The sequence below is a fragment of the Pelecanus crispus genome, chromosome 11 (genome assembly GCF_030463565.1).
Source record: "Pelecanus crispus isolate bPelCri1 chromosome 11, bPelCri1.pri, whole genome shotgun sequence".
Taxonomy (NCBI): Eukaryota; Metazoa; Chordata; class Aves; order Pelecaniformes; family Pelecanidae; genus Pelecanus; species Pelecanus crispus.
The window spans coordinates 19,091,197-19,108,097 of record NC_134653.1 but is presented as its reverse complement, the minus strand read 5'-3'; the positions used below and the strand labels follow the sequence as shown (position 1 = coordinate 19,108,097).

The 16,901-nt window shown below is 63.1% G+C and overlaps 3 protein-coding genes and 1 non-coding gene across 5 annotated transcripts; 2 read left to right on the top strand and 2 right to left on the bottom strand.

Moving 5' to 3' along the window:
- Positions 1-1,099: 1,099 nt before the first annotated feature.
- MCRIP2 (MAPK regulated corepressor interacting protein 2) lies at positions 1,100-4,415 on the bottom strand. Its single transcript, XM_075719160.1, has 3 exons — positions 4,364-4,415; positions 1,836-1,937; positions 1,100-1,170 (listed from the first exon to the last, which is right to left on the bottom strand). The coding sequence occupies exons 1-3, from the start codon at positions 4,413-4,415 to the stop codon at positions 1,100-1,102; spliced, it is 225 nt and encodes a 74-aa protein (XP_075575275.1).
- Positions 4,416-6,157: 1,742 nt separating this feature from the next.
- TRNAG-CCC (transfer RNA glycine (anticodon CCC)) lies at positions 6,158-6,228 on the top strand. The gene has a single exon. It is a non-coding gene; the product is annotated as a tRNA-Gly (tRNA).
- Positions 6,229-6,361: 133 nt separating this feature from the next.
- METTL26 (methyltransferase like 26) lies at positions 6,362-9,595 on the top strand. Of its 2 annotated transcripts, XM_075719027.1 has the most exons (6): positions 6,362-6,570; positions 7,977-8,139; positions 8,284-8,343; positions 8,795-8,862; positions 9,110-9,188; positions 9,268-9,595. In XM_075719027.1, the coding sequence occupies exons 1-6, from the start codon at positions 6,362-6,364 to the stop codon at positions 9,313-9,315; spliced, it is 627 nt and encodes a 208-aa protein (XP_075575142.1). In that variant the 3' UTR covers positions 9,316-9,595. The 2 variants fall into 2 exon arrangements, with proteins under 2 accessions (XP_075575142.1, XP_075575143.1); XM_075719028.1 differs by lacking the exons at positions 7,977-8,139; positions 8,284-8,343; positions 8,795-8,862.
- A 470-nt stretch (positions 9,596-10,065) lies between these two features.
- WFIKKN1 (WAP, follistatin/kazal, immunoglobulin, kunitz and netrin domain containing 1) lies at positions 10,066-12,881 on the bottom strand. Its single transcript, XM_075719089.1, has 3 exons — positions 12,820-12,881; positions 12,460-12,733; positions 10,066-11,556 (listed from the first exon to the last, which is right to left on the bottom strand). The coding sequence occupies exons 1-3, from the start codon at positions 12,879-12,881 to the stop codon at positions 10,066-10,068; spliced, it is 1,827 nt and encodes a 608-aa protein (XP_075575204.1).
- Between the last annotated feature and the right edge of the window lie 4,020 nt (positions 12,882-16,901).

Here is a 16,901-nt window from a genome sequence, read left to right as displayed (position 1 = left end):
GGCCAACAGGAACATAGGGGAAGGGGGGTGGGGTGGTGTCCTCCAAAACCTGACCTGGAAGGGCTCAGTCCAGCCTGAAAAAGCCCATGGGCTGAGGGATTTTTGTGTGCTATGTGCCTCTGGGAGTAGACGGGGGTGGGGGGGGGGTGGGGGTGGGGGGGGCATCCCTTCCACCATAGGCAGCCACAAGCATCCTCTCTTAGCCACCCCCCCACAGCCATGGGCACCCTTGAGCTTGAAGCCCAAAATGGCTTTTGTCAGAGCAACATCAAGGGCCTCCATGGCCAGGGGAGTGAGGAAAGCTGGCAGCTGGCCCTGGCACCTTCATTCCTGCAGCTTTACCCACCTACATAGTGGAGCCTGGCTCTGACCCACAGCCAGGGTGCTCAGCACCCTGCAGATGCTCACAGGTCAGTCATCATTCCCCCCCCCCCCCCAACCATACACCCAAGGCAGCACCTGCACATGGCTGAGCCCAGGGAGGTAAGGCAGCACTTGGGACAAGGATGCAGCTCCAAGGAAGACAAGGAAATGCTCTGAACCCAGAGCAGCATAGTACCCACTGAGCCAGGAGTCAGCCACAAGCCCCCTCCAAGGGATGCCCCACTCTACACCAGCCCAGGGCACAATGCTGCACACCAGCTGCTTTACCACCTTCTGCAAACACATCCTCCCTATCCCACGAGCGCATCTCCACTGGCAGTTTCAGTGCTTTATTGTCTGGCAGTCCCTGCTACAGCACCCCACTGTCCTCCCTGTGGCTACAGCCACAGCAGGGGGATCCGCTCCCTCGTCCTCAGTATGGCACCGCAGTGTCCCTGGGAGCTGGAGGCTGCAGGAGCTGCAGCGGTCTGAGAACTGGCACTTAAGGAATCCTGGCTGGGGCCACACGCTGCTCCTAGGGAGGGGGCGCATGGCCAGGCATGGCTGTGGTCCGGTCCCACTGGCCTCGCTGGGCTGGCAGAGTGGGTCACTTGATTTCGGTCATCTTTTAAAAACGTAGTTTCAAAATGCCACTGATTCTGGGTTCTGACTAGATGCTCTCAGCTTTGTTTCTCTTTTAAAAAAAAAAAAAACAAACCCAAACCTTTCTTCCCTTTTATGAGCAGTTTTCAATTTTGGCCAGAAATTGCTGTGCCCACCACTCCTCCAGGTCGATAGGAACAAAGTCTGAAAGAGAGGAGAGGGAGAGAAGAGAATAGCTGCAGCAGGGAGCAGAGGTCCAGGTGCTCCCCCTGAACCATACCATTTGCCACTGAAAAAATTACACTCCAAGATTTCCCCCAACCCCTGTGCCCTGTCCCCAAAAGGGCAGGCTGGGTTTACAGGGACCTTCTCTTATTGAGGACTTTTCAGCCACTGCAGGAGCCCCCAGGCTGTATTCACAGCCCTTACTCCAGCTGTCATCAGAGAAGCATGTTGTCCCCAACCCCACTGCACTCCAGCTTGGTCCTGCTTGGCCCCAGGAGAAGCAGGTCCCCACAGCAGGACCCGGGGGGCTCCTCTCCGGCACGATGTTGAACCCACCTTGGGAACTGGAGAATGCATGATTTCCAGAAGTCATCAACCAGGCATCCTGCTTGCTTGGGCTCCTCCAACAGGGCACAGTGAGACATCCCCACCACAGTGCCAGGGACCAACTGCCCCCCAGCACCTCCTGAGCTGCCTCAGCACCAGCAGGACAGACCCAACCCAGCCCCTCTGGCACATCCAGCACTGGGATCCTCCTCCTCCTCCCATTGCAGCCCCGCTCAGGTGCCTGGCTGAGCCCACACCAGCTCATTGCACTTGTGAGCCTGAGGCACCCCTGAGTGCCACAACTACTTCCCACTTACTTTTCAGTCCGGGGTTGGGGGTTTTCTCTACGTACTGCACGGGGCCGCAGGCACTCTCCCCGCTCCGGCTGCCATCCAGCTGCTGCTCTACCTGCTGCCAGGCTGGGGTGGTGGTGGGGAAAACAGGTAGTGGATGGTTTTGGGATGGGGATTTCCCAGCCCGGGGGGGCTGCAGGAGAGGAGCAGGAGCTGGTGCAAGGGAGAGCAGCTGCCCAGGCTGGGGACCCCATCCTTGCCACTGAGGTCCCCAGCCTGATGCAGCTGCCTCAGGAGGGACCCCATGTCCTCCAGCCCCCCCCCCCCACCCCAGGGATGCAACAGCAATGGGTGCCTGCCCCCAGGGACCCCCTGCCCTCACCTTCATAAATGAAGCGGACATTCTCCTCATGGGCCAGTGTGTAGCACTCCTCATGGGCTGAGATCTGCTGTGGCAGCACCTGCAGCCTCTTGCCATTCACTCTGTTGAAGACTAGTTTCTGGGCTGGGCTGTTGAGGGAAGCCAGGGGGAGGTGAGGGTGGACAGGCCACGGTTTGGAAGAAGGACAGGGGTTGTTTGGATGCCCCAGGTTGCCCCATGGCATGCATGGCTGCCCACAGCCCTGGCAAGGCCAGGAGCATGGTTGCAGCCAGCCAGCCCTGCTCAGCCCTGTCCCCAAGGGAGGGGACCAAAAGGGACTCAGCCCCCTAGGAGAGGGAGTTCCTGTGCAGAGAGGGGTGCAGGCAAGGGGAGCCCCCCAGGGAAAAGCACATGCTGCCTGTCTCCCACCCATCCTCCAGCCCCAGCACCAAGAGCAGTCCCCAAAATAAAAAAAAACTTCAGCAATTTTGGTGGCAGAATCAGGAAAACGGAAGTGAAATCCAGTTAGGCACTGGGCAGGGGGATGTGCCATCATGCCATCCTCCACAGACCAAGCACCCTGGTTTGCTGGAGCAGCGCTGGCCCCCAGCACATCCTTGAGGTGCCCCAGGACTGGGACAAAACCCTCTGCCAACTGGGAGCAGGTCAGGCTTCCTCAGAGCTAGGATCCCCTCCCACAAGCAGGGCACTTAAACCAGCTCCAGCCTGGAAACAGCAAAACTGGGCAGATAAAGAGGAAAGGTTTGGGATGACACTTGTGGGCACATTCAATGCAAAACTTCAGTATTTTGGCTTTTCTGCCCAGCTTCGGGGCGGGACATGTCTGCAACGGCCACGTTTCTCATGGGACAAAGTCTAAGGGGCCCCAGGAGCGCAGATGGGCTGTGGCTTGCAGGGCAGACAAGCCCAAGAACAGGCAGCCCCTGCCTGCACCTCCCCTGCCGGTTCTGCAGACAGCGCCTGGGGCAGAATAATACACCCCAAACCACACATGGCTGGGGGGCACCAAGCAGGCATCCCTGCCTGCTGCAGGCAGGGCAGCAGCCAGGAGCATGCCCAACCAACCTGCCTGAAGGAGGGTAAGCGTGGTAGCAGCCACACAGGTTAATTAGTGAAAGATCCCAGGAAGCTGGAGGGGAGGTTTTTCTCATCCATTTATTAAAGCTGGAAGAAACAGGCAGAGCCGTACAGGCCCCCACAGCCCTGCCTGACAGAGCAGGGCTGCCTGCTCTGCTAGGCTGGGGTTTGGCCCCAGCTCTCCAGCTGAGAAAGCACCTCCTTAGGAGAAGCAGCCATCACTTTAAGCAGCCGCTTACATCCCCTCCAACACCTGCCCAACAACCTCCAAACCCTCCCGTGGGCCACCATGGCCTCAGTGAGTCCAGGGCTGCAGCTGGCACCTACCAGCCCCGGGGACCAGGCAGTTACACACCGGTCCCGGGCGCGGTGCGGGCGCCCACCCGGCGCCGCTCCAGCCAGGGGGTTTGTGCAATCGGTGCCTCCCCCGGGGCTTGCGGGAGGGTTGCACAACCTCGGCCCAGCCCGGCCCTCGGCTCCGGCACACGGGCAGCGTCTGCAGGCAGCAGCACCCCCGGCGGCGGGACACCCCCCTGCCTATCCCCCTGGAGCAGGCAGCCCGCCGCTGCCTGCACTATGCCCGCTCCTCCACCGGCTACAAATCGCGTTCCCCCGTGCTTTTTAGAAACGGCCTCTCCACGGACCGCCGCGGGAGGGGACGGGAGGCACCAACTCCGAGGGGCGGCCCACGCCACGAGTGTACACTCTCTGTGGGAACCGGGCGGGGACTGGCAGCGCTGCAACCCCCCGCACGTCCCGGCATGCGGGCACCGAGCGACGGCCCCCGGCCCACCCACACCCCCCCCCCCCCCCGTGGCCCCTCCCCCGGCGGCGCGGCCCGGCCGCCCCGGTAACCTTTCCCCAAGGTCACGGCGGCCGCCGCCGCCGCCGCCGGGCTCACCTGGCGGGGGGCCAGGCGCCGGGCTGCAGCCGGCCCCGCAGCTCGCCCAGCTTGCTGCTCTCCACCGCCTGCTGCGTCGGACCTGCGGGCGGCGGCGGGGCGTCAGAGCGGCCCGGGGGAGCGGAGCGGGACGGGACGGGGCCGGTGCCCGCGCACCCTCCCCGCGCCTCCCTTCCCCGGGGTCCCCGGTACCTGTGCGGCGCTGCGTGGCCAGCTTGCTGGGGCCGCGCGTCAGCGTGTACATCCTGCGGCTGCGGCCCCGGCCCCGCCACCGGCCCCGGCCCCGCCGCCCCCGCCCGAGTGCGGCGCGCGCCCCTCGCCGGGCCTTTAACTGGCCGGGCCGGGCGGCCGCCGCGACACGCCCCCGCCCTTAAAGGGCCCGCGCGGGACGGGCGTGGGGCCGCGGAGCGCGGGGGGCGAACCGGGCGCCTGCAGAGGCGTGTGAGGGGCGGGTGGGAGGCGCGCGTGGGAGAGGTTGGGGGACGGACGCGGGCAGGGTGGGAGGCGCTGGGCTGTGTGGGGGACGTACGGGACGCGCGCGGGACACACGAGGGGCACACGTGGGAGATGTGGGGGGACACATGGGACACACGCGGGGCGCACAAGGGGCACACGTGGGATGTGGGGACACGCACGGGCCACATGGGGACACACGTGGGATGCGGAGGGCACACAGGAAACACACAGGGGACACGGGCACACGTGGGACATGGGGGGACATGCATGGGACACGTAGGGGGTACACATGGGACATGCGAGAGACACAGGACACACACGGGACACACAGGGTGCACACAAGGGACGGGGGGACGCACAGGGGTCAAGTAGGAGAGAGCGCACGGGAGGCACGTGGGACACAAGATGGCACAGGCACGAAGGAGTCACGGGAAACACAGAGGGGCCATGCACGGGGACATTCAGGAGATGGGGACGCCGAAGCCATGGGACACATAGGGGACACGTAGGAGTCACTCCTGGGACACATAGGACCCAGGCAGGGGACAGCGAGGGGCTGCAGCAGCTGAGGTGCCATCACCATGGGGACAGTGCTGTGACAAGCCCAGTGAGCCCCAAGACACTCACCCCATGACCACCCAGGAGCCATGGGCCACCCCACAGCGTGGGAAGCCAGGGTGGGTGGCCACATCCCGGCCATCGCAGTGACCTTTGGAGCAGGGAAGGCACGCTGAGGTCTCCCCACATGGCAGGAGGTGCAGCCCTGGGACGTGACCCCGAGCTGGTCCCCGGCCACCCTGCAGCATTGCCCTGGGGACAGGCTGTGTGACAAACCCGCTGGGGACTTTCGGGGGTGCTTCAGCCTTGGTCCAGGGGCAGCAAAGTCACCAAGGGTGACTTTTGGCCTTTCCACCCTGCCAGCTGCGTGGCCACGGTGGCACAGCTGTGTTGGGGCAGGAGGTGCTGTGGGACGGTGCCCGGCCCCTCAAAAGAGCATCCTGCAAAGCAGGCAATGATCCTGCCAGGTGCCAGGCACCCATGGGCACGTCGCAGGGTGGCACCCAGCAGCTGTTGGTCCCCACGCAACTCCCCCCCAACCCTACAGGATGCAGCCCTTGTCACCATGCTTAAATACGACTGTGACCCAGGGGCACCCCACCACTGGCTCATCACCTGCTCTGTCACCCAGGAGGCTGTGCCTCAGTTTCCCCATCTGAGACCTGCCTGGGGTTTATAGGGCGTCCGTGGGCACACCGGCGCAGCCCAGAGCCTTTCCGCGCTCGGAAGCCCCGCTGCCCCCCTCCGGCTCCCTGCAGCCGAGGTGTCCCACACCCCCCCATTGTCCTGGGGTGTCGACGCGGAGCATTAACCTGGTCCTTTCAGGGGTGGCGGGAATAAGGTGGGAAAAGCCCACGCGTGGCAGGGAAGCGGCAGTACCCACGACCCCAACGCCAGCCTTAGGGGTGCACCCTCGCCCCGCGGTCACGCGTGGGGAGGCTGAGTGGTGGCGGGGCAAAGATGCGCGCAGCGGCGCCGCTGGTGTAGTGGTATCATGCAAGATTCCCATTCTTGCGACCCGGGTTCGATTCCCGGGCGGCGCATGCATTATTCTTCCTTTTTTTTTTTTTTTTTTAACCGCCGTGGGAGGCTCCACCCGCGCCGCGTGAGGGGTGGTCCCCGTGGGGGCGGCTGGGACTTGTAGTCCCCGCACTGCGGCCACCGCCCGCTCCAGCCATGCAAGCGCCGGCGGCGGCGCAGCGCAACAAGGACCCGATCCTGGCGGTGCTGAGGGAGTACGTGGGGCCCGGCGCCCACGCGGGACCCGGCGTCCTGCAGGTGCTGGAGGTGGGGGCGGGCGCGGGGCTGCACGCCGCGCATTTTGCCCGGGCGCTGCCGCAGACCCGCTGGCAGCCCTCCGACATCGACCCCCAGGCGCTGCGCAGGTGAGCAGGGAGCACGGGTGTGGGGGGTCCCTGGGGAGCACAGCCTCCAGCCCCTTCCCCTCCCGACAGACCCACGGCCAGAGTGCTTGGGCTCCCCAGCTCGGTGCTGTGTTTTATTCCAGGAAAGACCCAATATTCAACTGTCAGGCAGCCCGGGCTCCCCAGCTCGATGCTTATTTTTTCCCAGAAAAGCCCCAATATTCAACTCTCCACCAGCCCACCCCGCTACAGAGCGATTCCTGCCTGCAAAGCGCCCGACCACGCATCTCTGCGCAGCAGTCGCCCTCCCATTACCCACGCACGGCCACAATGCTCTGCAGTGATGCCGGGCCCAGTGCCCAGCTCACCAGGATGCCGGCAGCGGCTCCCACCAGTGCAGTGGGTTGCACCCCACTCCCGGCATCATGCCACCCCAGTAAGCCACGTCAGGCTGTGTTTATCTGCTCTCTGTTGGTGCGCACGGGTCTGGCCATGGCCAAATGCCCATTCCAGGCATTGCAGTGCGAGACTGGAAGGGCTCAGTTTCCATTCAGGAAACAAAAATAAACCCCAGCTCTGCATCGTGGGGAGGAATTCCCCCACGAAAAAAAATAAACGCCGTGAGGAGGTGCCAAAATTGGCACCTGTCCAGGGGGAGTGCAGCCGGCGTCCTTTCCCCACCCGCCACCTCTCCCAGCACGCACTGCCCTGGTTAAAAATAATCCCCAGGCTGGGGCCAGGAGGCCGCGGTTCCCTGCTCCGACACTTCAGGAACTGAGACCTGGCTGGTAAATGTGCCAGAAAAGGTATAAATCCCACGGTACTGGTGCAGCAGTACTGGCGGCACAGGCAGCCCAGGCGTGTGGGTGCAGGCAGCGCTGCGGGCAGCCCAGGCGTGTGGGTGCAGGCAGCATGCGGGCAGCCTGAGCACGTGGGTGCTGGCAGTGCTGCAGGAAGCACAGGCATCTGGGTGCAGGCAGGGTGCGGGCAGCGTGCGGGCAGCCTGAGCACGTGGGTGCTGGCAGTGCTGCAGGCAGCTGGGAGGGCAGTGTGCTCCAGCTGCCCTGGTGAGAGGCAACGGTGAATTGGGATTTTTCTAGGCACTGGGGTCTCTTGGGCTGTGTGCTGCTGGTTGTCTGGCTGCTGCCGCTTCTCCGGCTGCCCCGGCAGGGCCCCAGCAACCCCGTCACCCTTTGGCCTGTTGCAAAGCTCAGCGATACCAGACCCCTTGCCCTGTGCAGAGCCCCCCAGGCTGTGTTGCAAGCACAACCTTATTATTAGACATCAGAGACTTCACCTTTGAGATGCTGCCGGCAGCCAGGGCAGGCAGGCTTTGGGTCTGCCTGTGGTGGGTGCTGGTGGTGGGGATGCATGGTGGGGGCAGGTGATGCCCTGGCTGGAGTTCACGTGGAGTTTGGTGCCTGCAGCATTGCTGCCTACGCAGAGGCCATGCAGGTGCCCAACATGCTGCCCCCCATCCTGCTGGACGTCTCGCAGGGCTGGGAGACATGGGGGGGCACCCCACCCGCCACCCTCGACCTCCTCGTCAGCATCAACATGATGCACATTGCAGAGCTGCGGTGCACCGAGGTGAGCGGGGCAGGGCTGGAGCCACACTGGCCCTTGCCAGGTCCCTATCTCCTGACCCCCTGGTTTGGGGATCCCAGGGCCAAGGAGGAGGCTCCTGGGGGGGTGTCCCCAGCCCCCTGACCTCATCCCCACCTCTTTCCCTAGGGCCTGTTCAAGGGTGCTGGGGTGCTGCTGAAACCCGGAGGCGTGCTCTTCACCTATGGGGTGGGTGCTGCTTGGCCAACCACCCATCTCAGTGCAGGAGCGTGGAGCGTAGGGTGTCCCTGGGGATGCTGGGGGGGGAGGGGGGGGGCAGATGGGAGGTCAGCTCCGGGCATGGCTTGGGGGGGGCTGGGGAAAGCAGGGGGCTTGGCTTTGGGGAGGGCGGTCTCAGGCTTTTGAGCCATGTCCTGAGCCCTGGATGGGGCTGTTTTGGCTGCTCATCCCCCAGGACCAGAGTGATCCTGTCCTCCCTCACCTCATCCAGGGCAGGGTCGGGGGGCCCGTGGGGGGTGATGGGACCCACAGTGGGTTACAGGACCCGTGGTCCCTCTCAGGGGCTGTCCCCCTTCCCACTTGGCTCTGTGCGTGGTGGGGATGGCAACCCATGGGCTGCGGGGGCTCAGGGACACACATCATGGCTCATGCCTGCAGCTCCATCTTCGTGTCCTGGCAGCCCTACGCCGTGGATGGCCGGATCAGCCCCCAGAGCAACGTGGACTTTGACCGCAGCCTGAGGCAGAGGTAGGACGGGAGCTGGGGGGCCCAGGGCTGCTAGTGGCCCATCCTGCCCATGCTGCCTGTCCTGCCTGCAGCTGCAGGGAGCTCCCTCCCAGCGTGGTCCTTCAAGACAAGACCTAAAGTGGTGGCAGGGGGGAGCCCCCCCCCCCCCCCCACCCCAAGCTGGGGGCACCCCTGGGAGATGGGGATGCTTTGGAGAGCATGGGGGCAAGATGTCCATCTGTCTGACCCACACCTCCCTCCCCGGCAGCAATCCCACCTGGGGCCTTCGGGACACAGTGCTACTGCAGCAGCTGGCTGAGGCCAACGGGCTGCGCCTGGAGAGGATGGTAGGTGCTGGGGTCTGTGGAGGGGGACAGTCCCTGCACCGGTGGGGACCCCCCCTGACCCCTAGGTCTGTGCTTCCAGGTGGACATGCCAGCCAACAACAAAAGTCTCATCTTCCGCAAGCAGTAACCTGCCCTGATGGCACCTCCTGGCACCTCCTGGTGTTTCCCGGCACCTTCCCAGCATGGCTGCCCTCCCTCATTGATGCTTCCTCGAGGGATCACACCGTCCCCACGCTGGTGCCAATGGGGTGCCCCAGCCTAACCTAGAGAAGCCACCGCAGCTGCCATGGGGGACACAGCACCCCCAGGCATGGAGAAGACTTCTTGTTTGGTGCCCATTTCCCTGGAGGATGCTGTACCAATGGCAGGGGGACCTGTCCTCCTGTCCCCCTTTCCCCAACCCAGGGACCCCATCCCTCCCACCAATAAACTCTGGGGCTTTTCCCCCCCACCAGCAGCTCCCTGATGCTTCAGCACTGATGTTGGCCGGGGGCATCCCCATTCTGCCCCCCCGCAGCACCAAAGGGGGTCAGATCCTGCACTGGGAGCACCTGGGGTGTTACACTGGGCCTAAAGGCTTCGGTGTGGTGGGAAGGTTTTTACGGGGGAGGGTCCTGGCAGACCTCCCACCCCTCTGCAACCCAACCCAGTCCTTTATTGCTGCTGGCTGGGTGGGGAGGGGTATACAGGGGGGGCATGCGGCAGATAAATTACAGGGGAGGTGGCAGCTGGGCTGGGGCTCAGCATGGGGTTGGGAGGGAACTACATGACAGAGTGGTAATCCCTAGATACAAGCACTGGTGCAGGGGCCCCCCCCAAGCTGTGGCCCCCCATGGTGGATCTGCAACCCCCCAAGTTGGCACGTCCTGGCTCTCTCCTAGTCCTGGAAGCGGTTCAGGAGGTCACAGGTTTTCTTCTCCATCAGCTCGTAGATCTTCTTCACCCGCTTGTCGTTGGCTGCCCGGACATAGCTGCTGGGGTCCAGCGTGGCCATGCCATCATGCACCTCGCCCATGATGATGAGTGGCCCATCCTCTGCTGTCATGTTGGGGCAGGGGCAGCTCCAGTCCATGTCAGTCAAGGTCACCTCCAGGTACTTAATGTTGAAGAACTTGAGACCCATCTTCTCATCCTTGAGGACATCCTCGAGGGCGAAGCGGGCAATGCCAGAGTCCTGGTCCTCCACGATCTCCATCAGCCGTCCCACGATGGCAAAGTCGCTGCGGCAGAGGCTCAGCACCATCTTGCTCTTCAGGCGGCAAGCCTTGCACTGCAGGCTCTTGGGGAAGGGGCAGACATCCTCACAGGTCTCCTTGCTCTCAAAGTTGTTGGTGTTGCCCTCGCAGCCACCGTAGACGAAGGAGTGGCACTGCTTCAGCAGGTGGTTGTATGCCCAGCGGGGTTCCCAGTTCTGGCAGGGACCCTGCACCATGGGCAGCAGGCAGGTGGGGCGGGCGCTGCCCAAGCAGGCAGCCCGGCATTCCTCATAGGTCTCAAAATGGTTCCTGTTGGCACCGCAGCCCCCGTAGCGGAAGGTGAGGCAGGAGCCCTGCTTGGCGTCGAAGTGCCAGCGCACCTCCAGAGCCTCGCACCGCCGCCGGTCTGGCTCTTTCAGGCACTCAGCACTGGGGAAAGGCTGGGGGCTGCCAGCCCGCGGAGTCCCCCCTGGCTCCCGTCTGACCACTGACAGTGGGAAGTCGGCACGGAGCAGCCCAGCAGCGTTCCTGGCTGTGCAGGTGTAGATGCCAGCGTCCTCGTGGCGGGCATTGTAGATGACCAGCTGGCCAATGTTGGTGACCACCACGTTGCCGTACATCTGGTCTGGCCGCATGATGAAGTTCTCCTCCCGCTCGCTCTGCTTCTCCCAGGTGATGTCCGGCCGCGGGCGCCCGCTGACGTCGCAGCGGAAGCTGACGGTGCCGCCAGCACGCACCGACTGGTGGAAGGGGTTGCTGTAGAGGGCAGGGGGCACCGGCACCTCTGGGCCGGCTCCTGGTGTGGGGCGTGCCGTCGTCTCCTGCGGCACAGGGCTGGTGTCGGGCCAGGTGAAGATGTGCTTGCAGGGGACGGTGGTGAGGCGGGTGCCGCGCAGGCACGCCTCGGCGTCCATGTAGCACTTGTTGTAGTAGGTGAGGCCATCGGAGGCGCAGGTGAAGTTGGGCTCCTTCTCACAGCGGTCCTTGCACTTGCAGACAGGCTGCCCATCCCAGATGTCACAGTCAGAGCCCTGCTGCGCGCACACGAAGCTCTCACATGAGGCTGCTGGTGCCAGTGCCAGCGCCGGCAGGCTGCCATCAGCGAAGCGGGCGGCCACGCAGCTCCGCAGCCCGCACACGTTGGTGCAGCATTTCTCAAAACCTTCGCAGTCCTGGCCAGCGTAGGGGGGAGAGGAGATTGGGGGTTGGGACATGAAGGTCACCACCGTGCTGTGGCCGTGGGTGCTGCTCCCACCCCCCACGAGGCTTTTGTGTGAGCAGGTGTCCCCTGCGCAGCCCTGTGCACCCCCAGCATCACTGGGCTCTGAGTAAGAGCCAGACCACCCCAGAATGGCTGCGCTGGCCCCAGCCCACCCTCAGCCCCTCCAGACCCACCCACCCCCCCCCGACCCGCAGCAGGGTTAGGGGTGCGCTGCAGCGACGATGGCCCCTTCTCCCCCAGCAGAGAGCGTCTCACCCCTCTCAGCCTTAGCTGGCTGAGGGGAGGCAGAACTCATTGCACAGATGAATTGCAGTCCCCCTGGGTCCAGGCAGCTCTAACCAGGGTGGACGTGCTGGTGCCACTGCCTGCTGCCGTGGAGCCCAGAGCTCTGGGACGGGCAGCCTGGTCCGTGGGTAGGCTCCTGACCTCAGGGAAAAGTTGGGGAAGTGGGGGGGCCGGGGGAGGCTGTCCACTGCCTGATGGAGGTCCCTGTCCCAGCGCACCCATTCCCCTTGTCCCAGCCCCTCGGCTGGGTGGGAGCATCCTGGGGGTGCACAGAGGGGGTGTCCTGGCCACGGGGCATGGCCTGGGGTGGTACACGGAGGGCTACAAGCAGATCCTTTGCATGCTGGAGGCCAGGGAGTGGCCCCAGGGCACCCCTTGTGCCTGCTGACAGCAGGGGCTCAGGAGGGGTGAAGGTGCAGCCAGGCTGAGCACTTTGCACCGAAACAACTGAACTAGCTGTGCCATCAGGCGTGGGACCTGCACCCCAAAGCATCTCCCTCAGTGGAGCTGGGGATGTCCCCCCCCATTCCCCCCCGCCATGCCCAGCCTCCGCAGCCCCCCCGCTCACCTGGTCAGCCTGGCACTCCCGCTCGCAGGTGCTCTGCGCGTCCACCCACAGGTTGGGGTTCAGCTGGTTGGGGCAGACCCCCAGGTGCCGCATCCTGCCCGGCTGCAGGCTCAGCCCGGCCACCACAGCCACTGCCACCAAAGGCAGGAGGAGCGCGATGCCCATGGGGGCACGCTGCCGCCCACCTGCTTGCCGGCCCTGGCCTGGGCAGCTGAAATTTCCACGAGGAGGCATCTGGCCACCCCACACCACTGGCCTGGCTCGCTGGTGAGGGCTCGGGATAAATCACATTCAGGATGGAGGGGACGAGGGAGAAGGCGGGCGGGCGGGGGGACAAAGAGGAGGAGGAGAGGACCAAACTTCTGCCCTTCAGCACGCCCAGTGCCTGCTGGACCACCGGCGATGCTGCCCGCCACCTCCATCCATTGCCGCCGCTCGGCTCTTGGGGCACCAGGGACACGGTGGCAGCAGCGTCCCCCGGCGAGAGGGGCTCAGTCCATCCCGGCTCCCCGCTGGCACTGCAAGCGGGGCGAGTGGGGTGGAAGGGGAGGACGGGAAGGTTGTAATCTGAATCCCCTCCCTTCCCACTGATGTTTCTGGGTGTTTGGAATGGGAAAGGCGCTGACCTCAGCCTCTAACCCCGGCGGGCCCAGCGATCGGCTGGGCAAACACGGGGGGGGGGGGGGGGGGAGATCAAAGGCAGAATGCGGAAAGTCTCCAAAGAGGGAGAGTAAAAGGAGGGGGACACACACACACCAAAAAAAAACCGTCCAGCCCATGGAGCTGAATTCCTACAGGATGAGAAAACAGCCAGAGCCTGTGGTCCACTCGGACAGGGCCGCTGGCAGAGAGACATGTGGAGCCCACACTGTGTAGCTGCCAGGGACCGGGCTGGCCTGGGAGCCCCTCACCCCGCCTCTTGGCACCCACTGGCACCATGGGCAAAGGCAGCCCTGCGACCAGGAGCGGGGTGTTGGCACTGGCGTGTGTCCACCCTGCTCATCTCTGCTCACCAGCTGGCATCCTGCAAGTGCAGTGCTGCCAAGCACAGGCCCCTGGCTCTCCCAGCAGCATGGCAGGGTGGGTGCCCACCCAGCCCCCCTGGAGGGGCTCACCTAGCCCGGCAGTGGCAGCCCTCCCTCCCCGCTGATTTACAGCCAGGCTTTTCAAACTGGCTGTATTTTTCTGAGCTGGAAGGCAGCGCCTGGCCGTGCCAGACCCTGGCGGGACTACTCCGGCACGTGGTGCCTGGGCTTCAATCCTGCCACTGCATCCCTGAGCACGTCCCGCAGCCGGCCCTAAGCTGGCAGGAGCCAGCCCTGGCTCCTGGGCCAGATTTCCCTAATCCCCTATGGAGACTGACCTGCAGCAGGAACATTTCATGGCATTTTGGGAGTGTTAACTCTTCCAGCACCGGTGAGAGCCGTGACCCACCCACCTCAGTGCCGAGGCAGGGTCTGCAGCTCCTGGGAAGCAGCAAACCCACCCAAGGGGGTTTTGTCCCGGGGGGGGCAGCACAGAACCCCCCAGCCTCCCTTCTCCAGGGCTGCAAACTGGGGGGGAGGGGAGGAGGGGTAGTGGAGGGGGGCAAAAAAGGGTGGGGAGCCTTTTCTTGACATTTATGGGGGGGGGAACCAATCCACCCGCACCCCAGAGGTGGTGCATGTGATGGTTCAGTGCTCCCTCCCCACAGCTCCCCAGGGAAGCCCCATTGCACCAGACCGGGCATTCTGAGGGGGCCCTCGACACCCACCACGCAGGCGCAAGTGGGACGCAGCCGCCATGCCCTGGCATGCTGACCTCTAGCCCGTGCCACTGACACAGCGCCGCGACCTGCAACAGCCACTGTTTCCCTGCCCGAGCTGCTGCTGGGACTGGAAAACGGCTGCACTGCCAGCAGCTCCGTGCCGGGGCTCCCCCAGGGGCCTGAAATCCCAAAGCACAGTCAGGCCTGACATCAGCTTGCTGGGACCACGTGCAGAGGGCTGGACCATGTCCTGTGGTTGTGCCCAGGGACCCCACTCACCCCAGTTTTGTGGCCAAGCAGCCACCCAAGGGTCCAGCCGGCCCTGGACGCGGAAGGGAGGTTACGGTGCCCCAGGACACTGGCAGGGAGGTTGATGAGGTGTTTTGCAAACAGGGAATTGCATCAGGATGGCCCGGCCTGGGAGCTGCCAGGGGCCGTACTCTGTCTGCCCTTGGAGCCCCGAGCCCCCTGGACCCACCCAGCCGACCCCAGACACTGGCTGCTGAGTGGGCACTGCCAGCACCCGGCCTGCAGCAGCGTTGTGCATAAAGAACCCCAGACCCATTTCGCTCTGGCCGGGAAGCAGCGTTGCAGGGTGCCATGGCGCCTTGCTCCCCGAGGATGCAGCCTGGGGGTACAGAGCCACTTCAGGGTGTGCTCAGGGTGCCCCAGGATCCTTCTGAGGATGCTGCTGCAGGACAGAAGGGAAGCGGGGAAGAGAAAACCTGGAGCCCAGATTTTGTCCATCCCATGCTGGGGTCCATGTGGTCACAGCAACACCGTCTGAGAAGATGCCGGTGCTGGGGTTTGGGTTGGCTCCTGCCCTGCTGAACCCTCTCCAGAGCCAGGGGAGCAGCCCCTGAGGGGTGGCCCGTATTTCACACAGGAGCCTGAGATGCCTCATCCCTGTGTCACCAAGATCAAAAGTGGCAAGGCCAGAACAAGCGTCTACCTGGAACTTTTGCCTCAGCAGAACGAGGCCAGCTGGAGGGATGCTGGATGCCATGTGGCTGGAAATGCAGCTCCCAAAGACTTGAGACCCCTCACCCATGCCTGGGGACCCCTGTCCAGCCTCTTCTAGTGCTTCTTCAGCAGAAGATGAAAGAAAAAGTGACTCTCCTGACCCTGGACCAAGTCCATGATAGACTTTCACCACCTAAAGGCTTAAAGCAGCCATAACTGGAGCAGCAGTTACCCCCAAACCGTTGACCTCCACATGTCCAAGCACACACCAGACCCCAAAATGGGGGTTTTTTGGGGTCACTTTTAAGGATCCCAGAGACGGATGCAAGTTTTATGGCTCATCTTCTCCCTTCAAGACAAGGGAACGCAGGAAGCAGCTCAGCAGCCCATCCTGGAGGGAAGGGCACAGTGCCATGTTCCCCCCCTCTGATAACACCCTGCACCCAGGGAGGACTCTTGCCCCAAGGGACTCATGGGTAGGTGCATCCTGATTTTCAAGCATCTCGGGTGCAGTCAGATGGAGGTCACCATTTCTTCACAGCCTGCATGGTACAACCCCAACCCCACAGGGGACAGCGGGACCAACCCAAGATACCCTCGAATCAGGAAGGTGGGTTCAGATAAATGCACCCAACTAGGAAAGACCTGAACCAGCCCAGAGTAACCTGCTCCCTTCTCTTTCTCCAAGGGACAGGGACCCTTAAATTTCTGTCTAGCCTTTCCCCCAACATTCAGGCTGTGCAGTGTGTTTTCTTGCCCTGCTCTTCCTGAGCCGAGACAGCTGCAGCAAAGGCAGCCCCTGCTGCTCCAGCATAATGGGCTCCGGCTGTCCGTACCCCACCTGAAACCACACACAGCCTTTGTTTCGGCTCTACTGGCAAGAGGGAACAGACACTTCCAGAACCCCCCTGAAAAGGAGAAAAGAAGCCTCCGTGACTCTTCCCTGACCAGGCTTTCACCTTAGCTCCAGGGTTTTCCAGGCTGCAGACGCTATCTCATTTCCCCCCTGCCCCCTCCCAGCCCTGGCAATTACTACTTAAGCTGTTAAAACAAGCATGGCCAGTCTGGTACGAAGTGGAAAATCTGATCCTAGGGAAGCGAGCAGGCAGGGGAAAAGGGAGGTCAAGGGGAGGTGGGATGCAAGCCAGAGAGAAAAGGATCAGGCAAGAAGTTTCCCTCCACCCCAGGAGAAAACCCCCTTCTTGGGGGCTCCCGGCCCCAGCCAGTGCCTCTGAACTTCAGCCCCAGTGACACCACAATGGTGACACTGGTGCCCTCAACTCCTTGCGGCATCTTTTCCATTTCAAAGTCACATTATGCTAGGTTGACTTTCAGCTTGTTCCATTCTGGGTAGGATGGGTGAGTACTGCCATGGCACTTGGTCCCCTCCGTCCAAGATCACCTGGACCCAAAGAGGCAATTTAAGGCTTCGACTGTACTTGCAAAACCCATCCCCACGCACCAGAGACTGCACGCAACCCCACGCAAACTGATGGGGAGCCTGGCTTCCTACAGCCACCTACAATACTAAAGGTGTTGCAGGCTACTCTGCTTTCTTAGAGCTCCGCTACCCAAAAGTCAGCAATTCTGTGAGAATCAAGCCTTTAGTAAGAGCAGTTTTAGCTTCTGTGTTTGTAGAGAAGGGCAAAAAGAACCTCAGAGCCAGGAATTGTGACTTTAAGATCCCCCAGAAAATGTAATCTGAGGTTAACATGAGTTATTTTGAGGCTGA

What these genes read in the sequence shown, in the direction of transcription:
- MCRIP2 (XM_075719160.1), bottom strand. Translation starts at nt 4,415, where the DNA reads ATGTACACGCTGACGCGCGGCCCCAGCAAGCTGGCCACGCAGCGCCGC. An exon ending in GGCCACGCAGCGCCGCACAG is followed by an intron (nt 1,938 to 4,363) that starts GTACCGGGGACC and finishes CCACCACCCCAG; the next exon opens with CCTGGCAGCAGGTAGAGCAG. An exon ending in CCCCAACCCCGGACTGAAAA is followed by an intron (nt 1,171 to 1,835) that starts GTAAGTGGGAAG and finishes CCTCTCTTTCAG; the next exon opens with ACTTTGTTCCTATCGACCTG.
- METTL26 (XM_075719027.1), top strand. Translation starts at nt 6,362, where the DNA reads ATGCAAGCGCCGGCGGCGGCGCAGCGCAACAAGGACCCGATCCTGGCG. An exon ending in CAGAGCTGCGGTGCACCGAG is followed by an intron (nt 8,140 to 8,283) that starts GTGAGCGGGGCA and finishes CTCTTTCCCTAG; the next exon opens with GGCCTGTTCAAGGGTGCTGG. An exon ending in GCGTGCTCTTCACCTATGGG is followed by an intron (nt 8,344 to 8,794) that starts GTGGGTGCTGCT and finishes GTGTCCTGGCAG; the next exon opens with CCCTACGCCGTGGATGGCCG.
- WFIKKN1 (XM_075719089.1), bottom strand. Translation starts at nt 12,881, where the DNA reads ATGGAGGTGGCGGGCAGCATCGCCGGTGGTCCAGCAGGCACTGGGCGT. An exon ending in GGGCGTGCTGAAGGGCAGAA is followed by an intron (nt 12,734 to 12,819) that starts GTTTGGTCCTCT and finishes ATTTATCCCGAG; the next exon opens with CCCTCACCAGCGAGCCAGGC. An exon ending in GGGAGTGCCAGGCTGACCAG is followed by an intron (nt 11,557 to 12,459) that starts GTGAGCGGGGGG and finishes TACGCTGGCCAG; the next exon opens with GACTGCGAAGGTTTTGAGAA.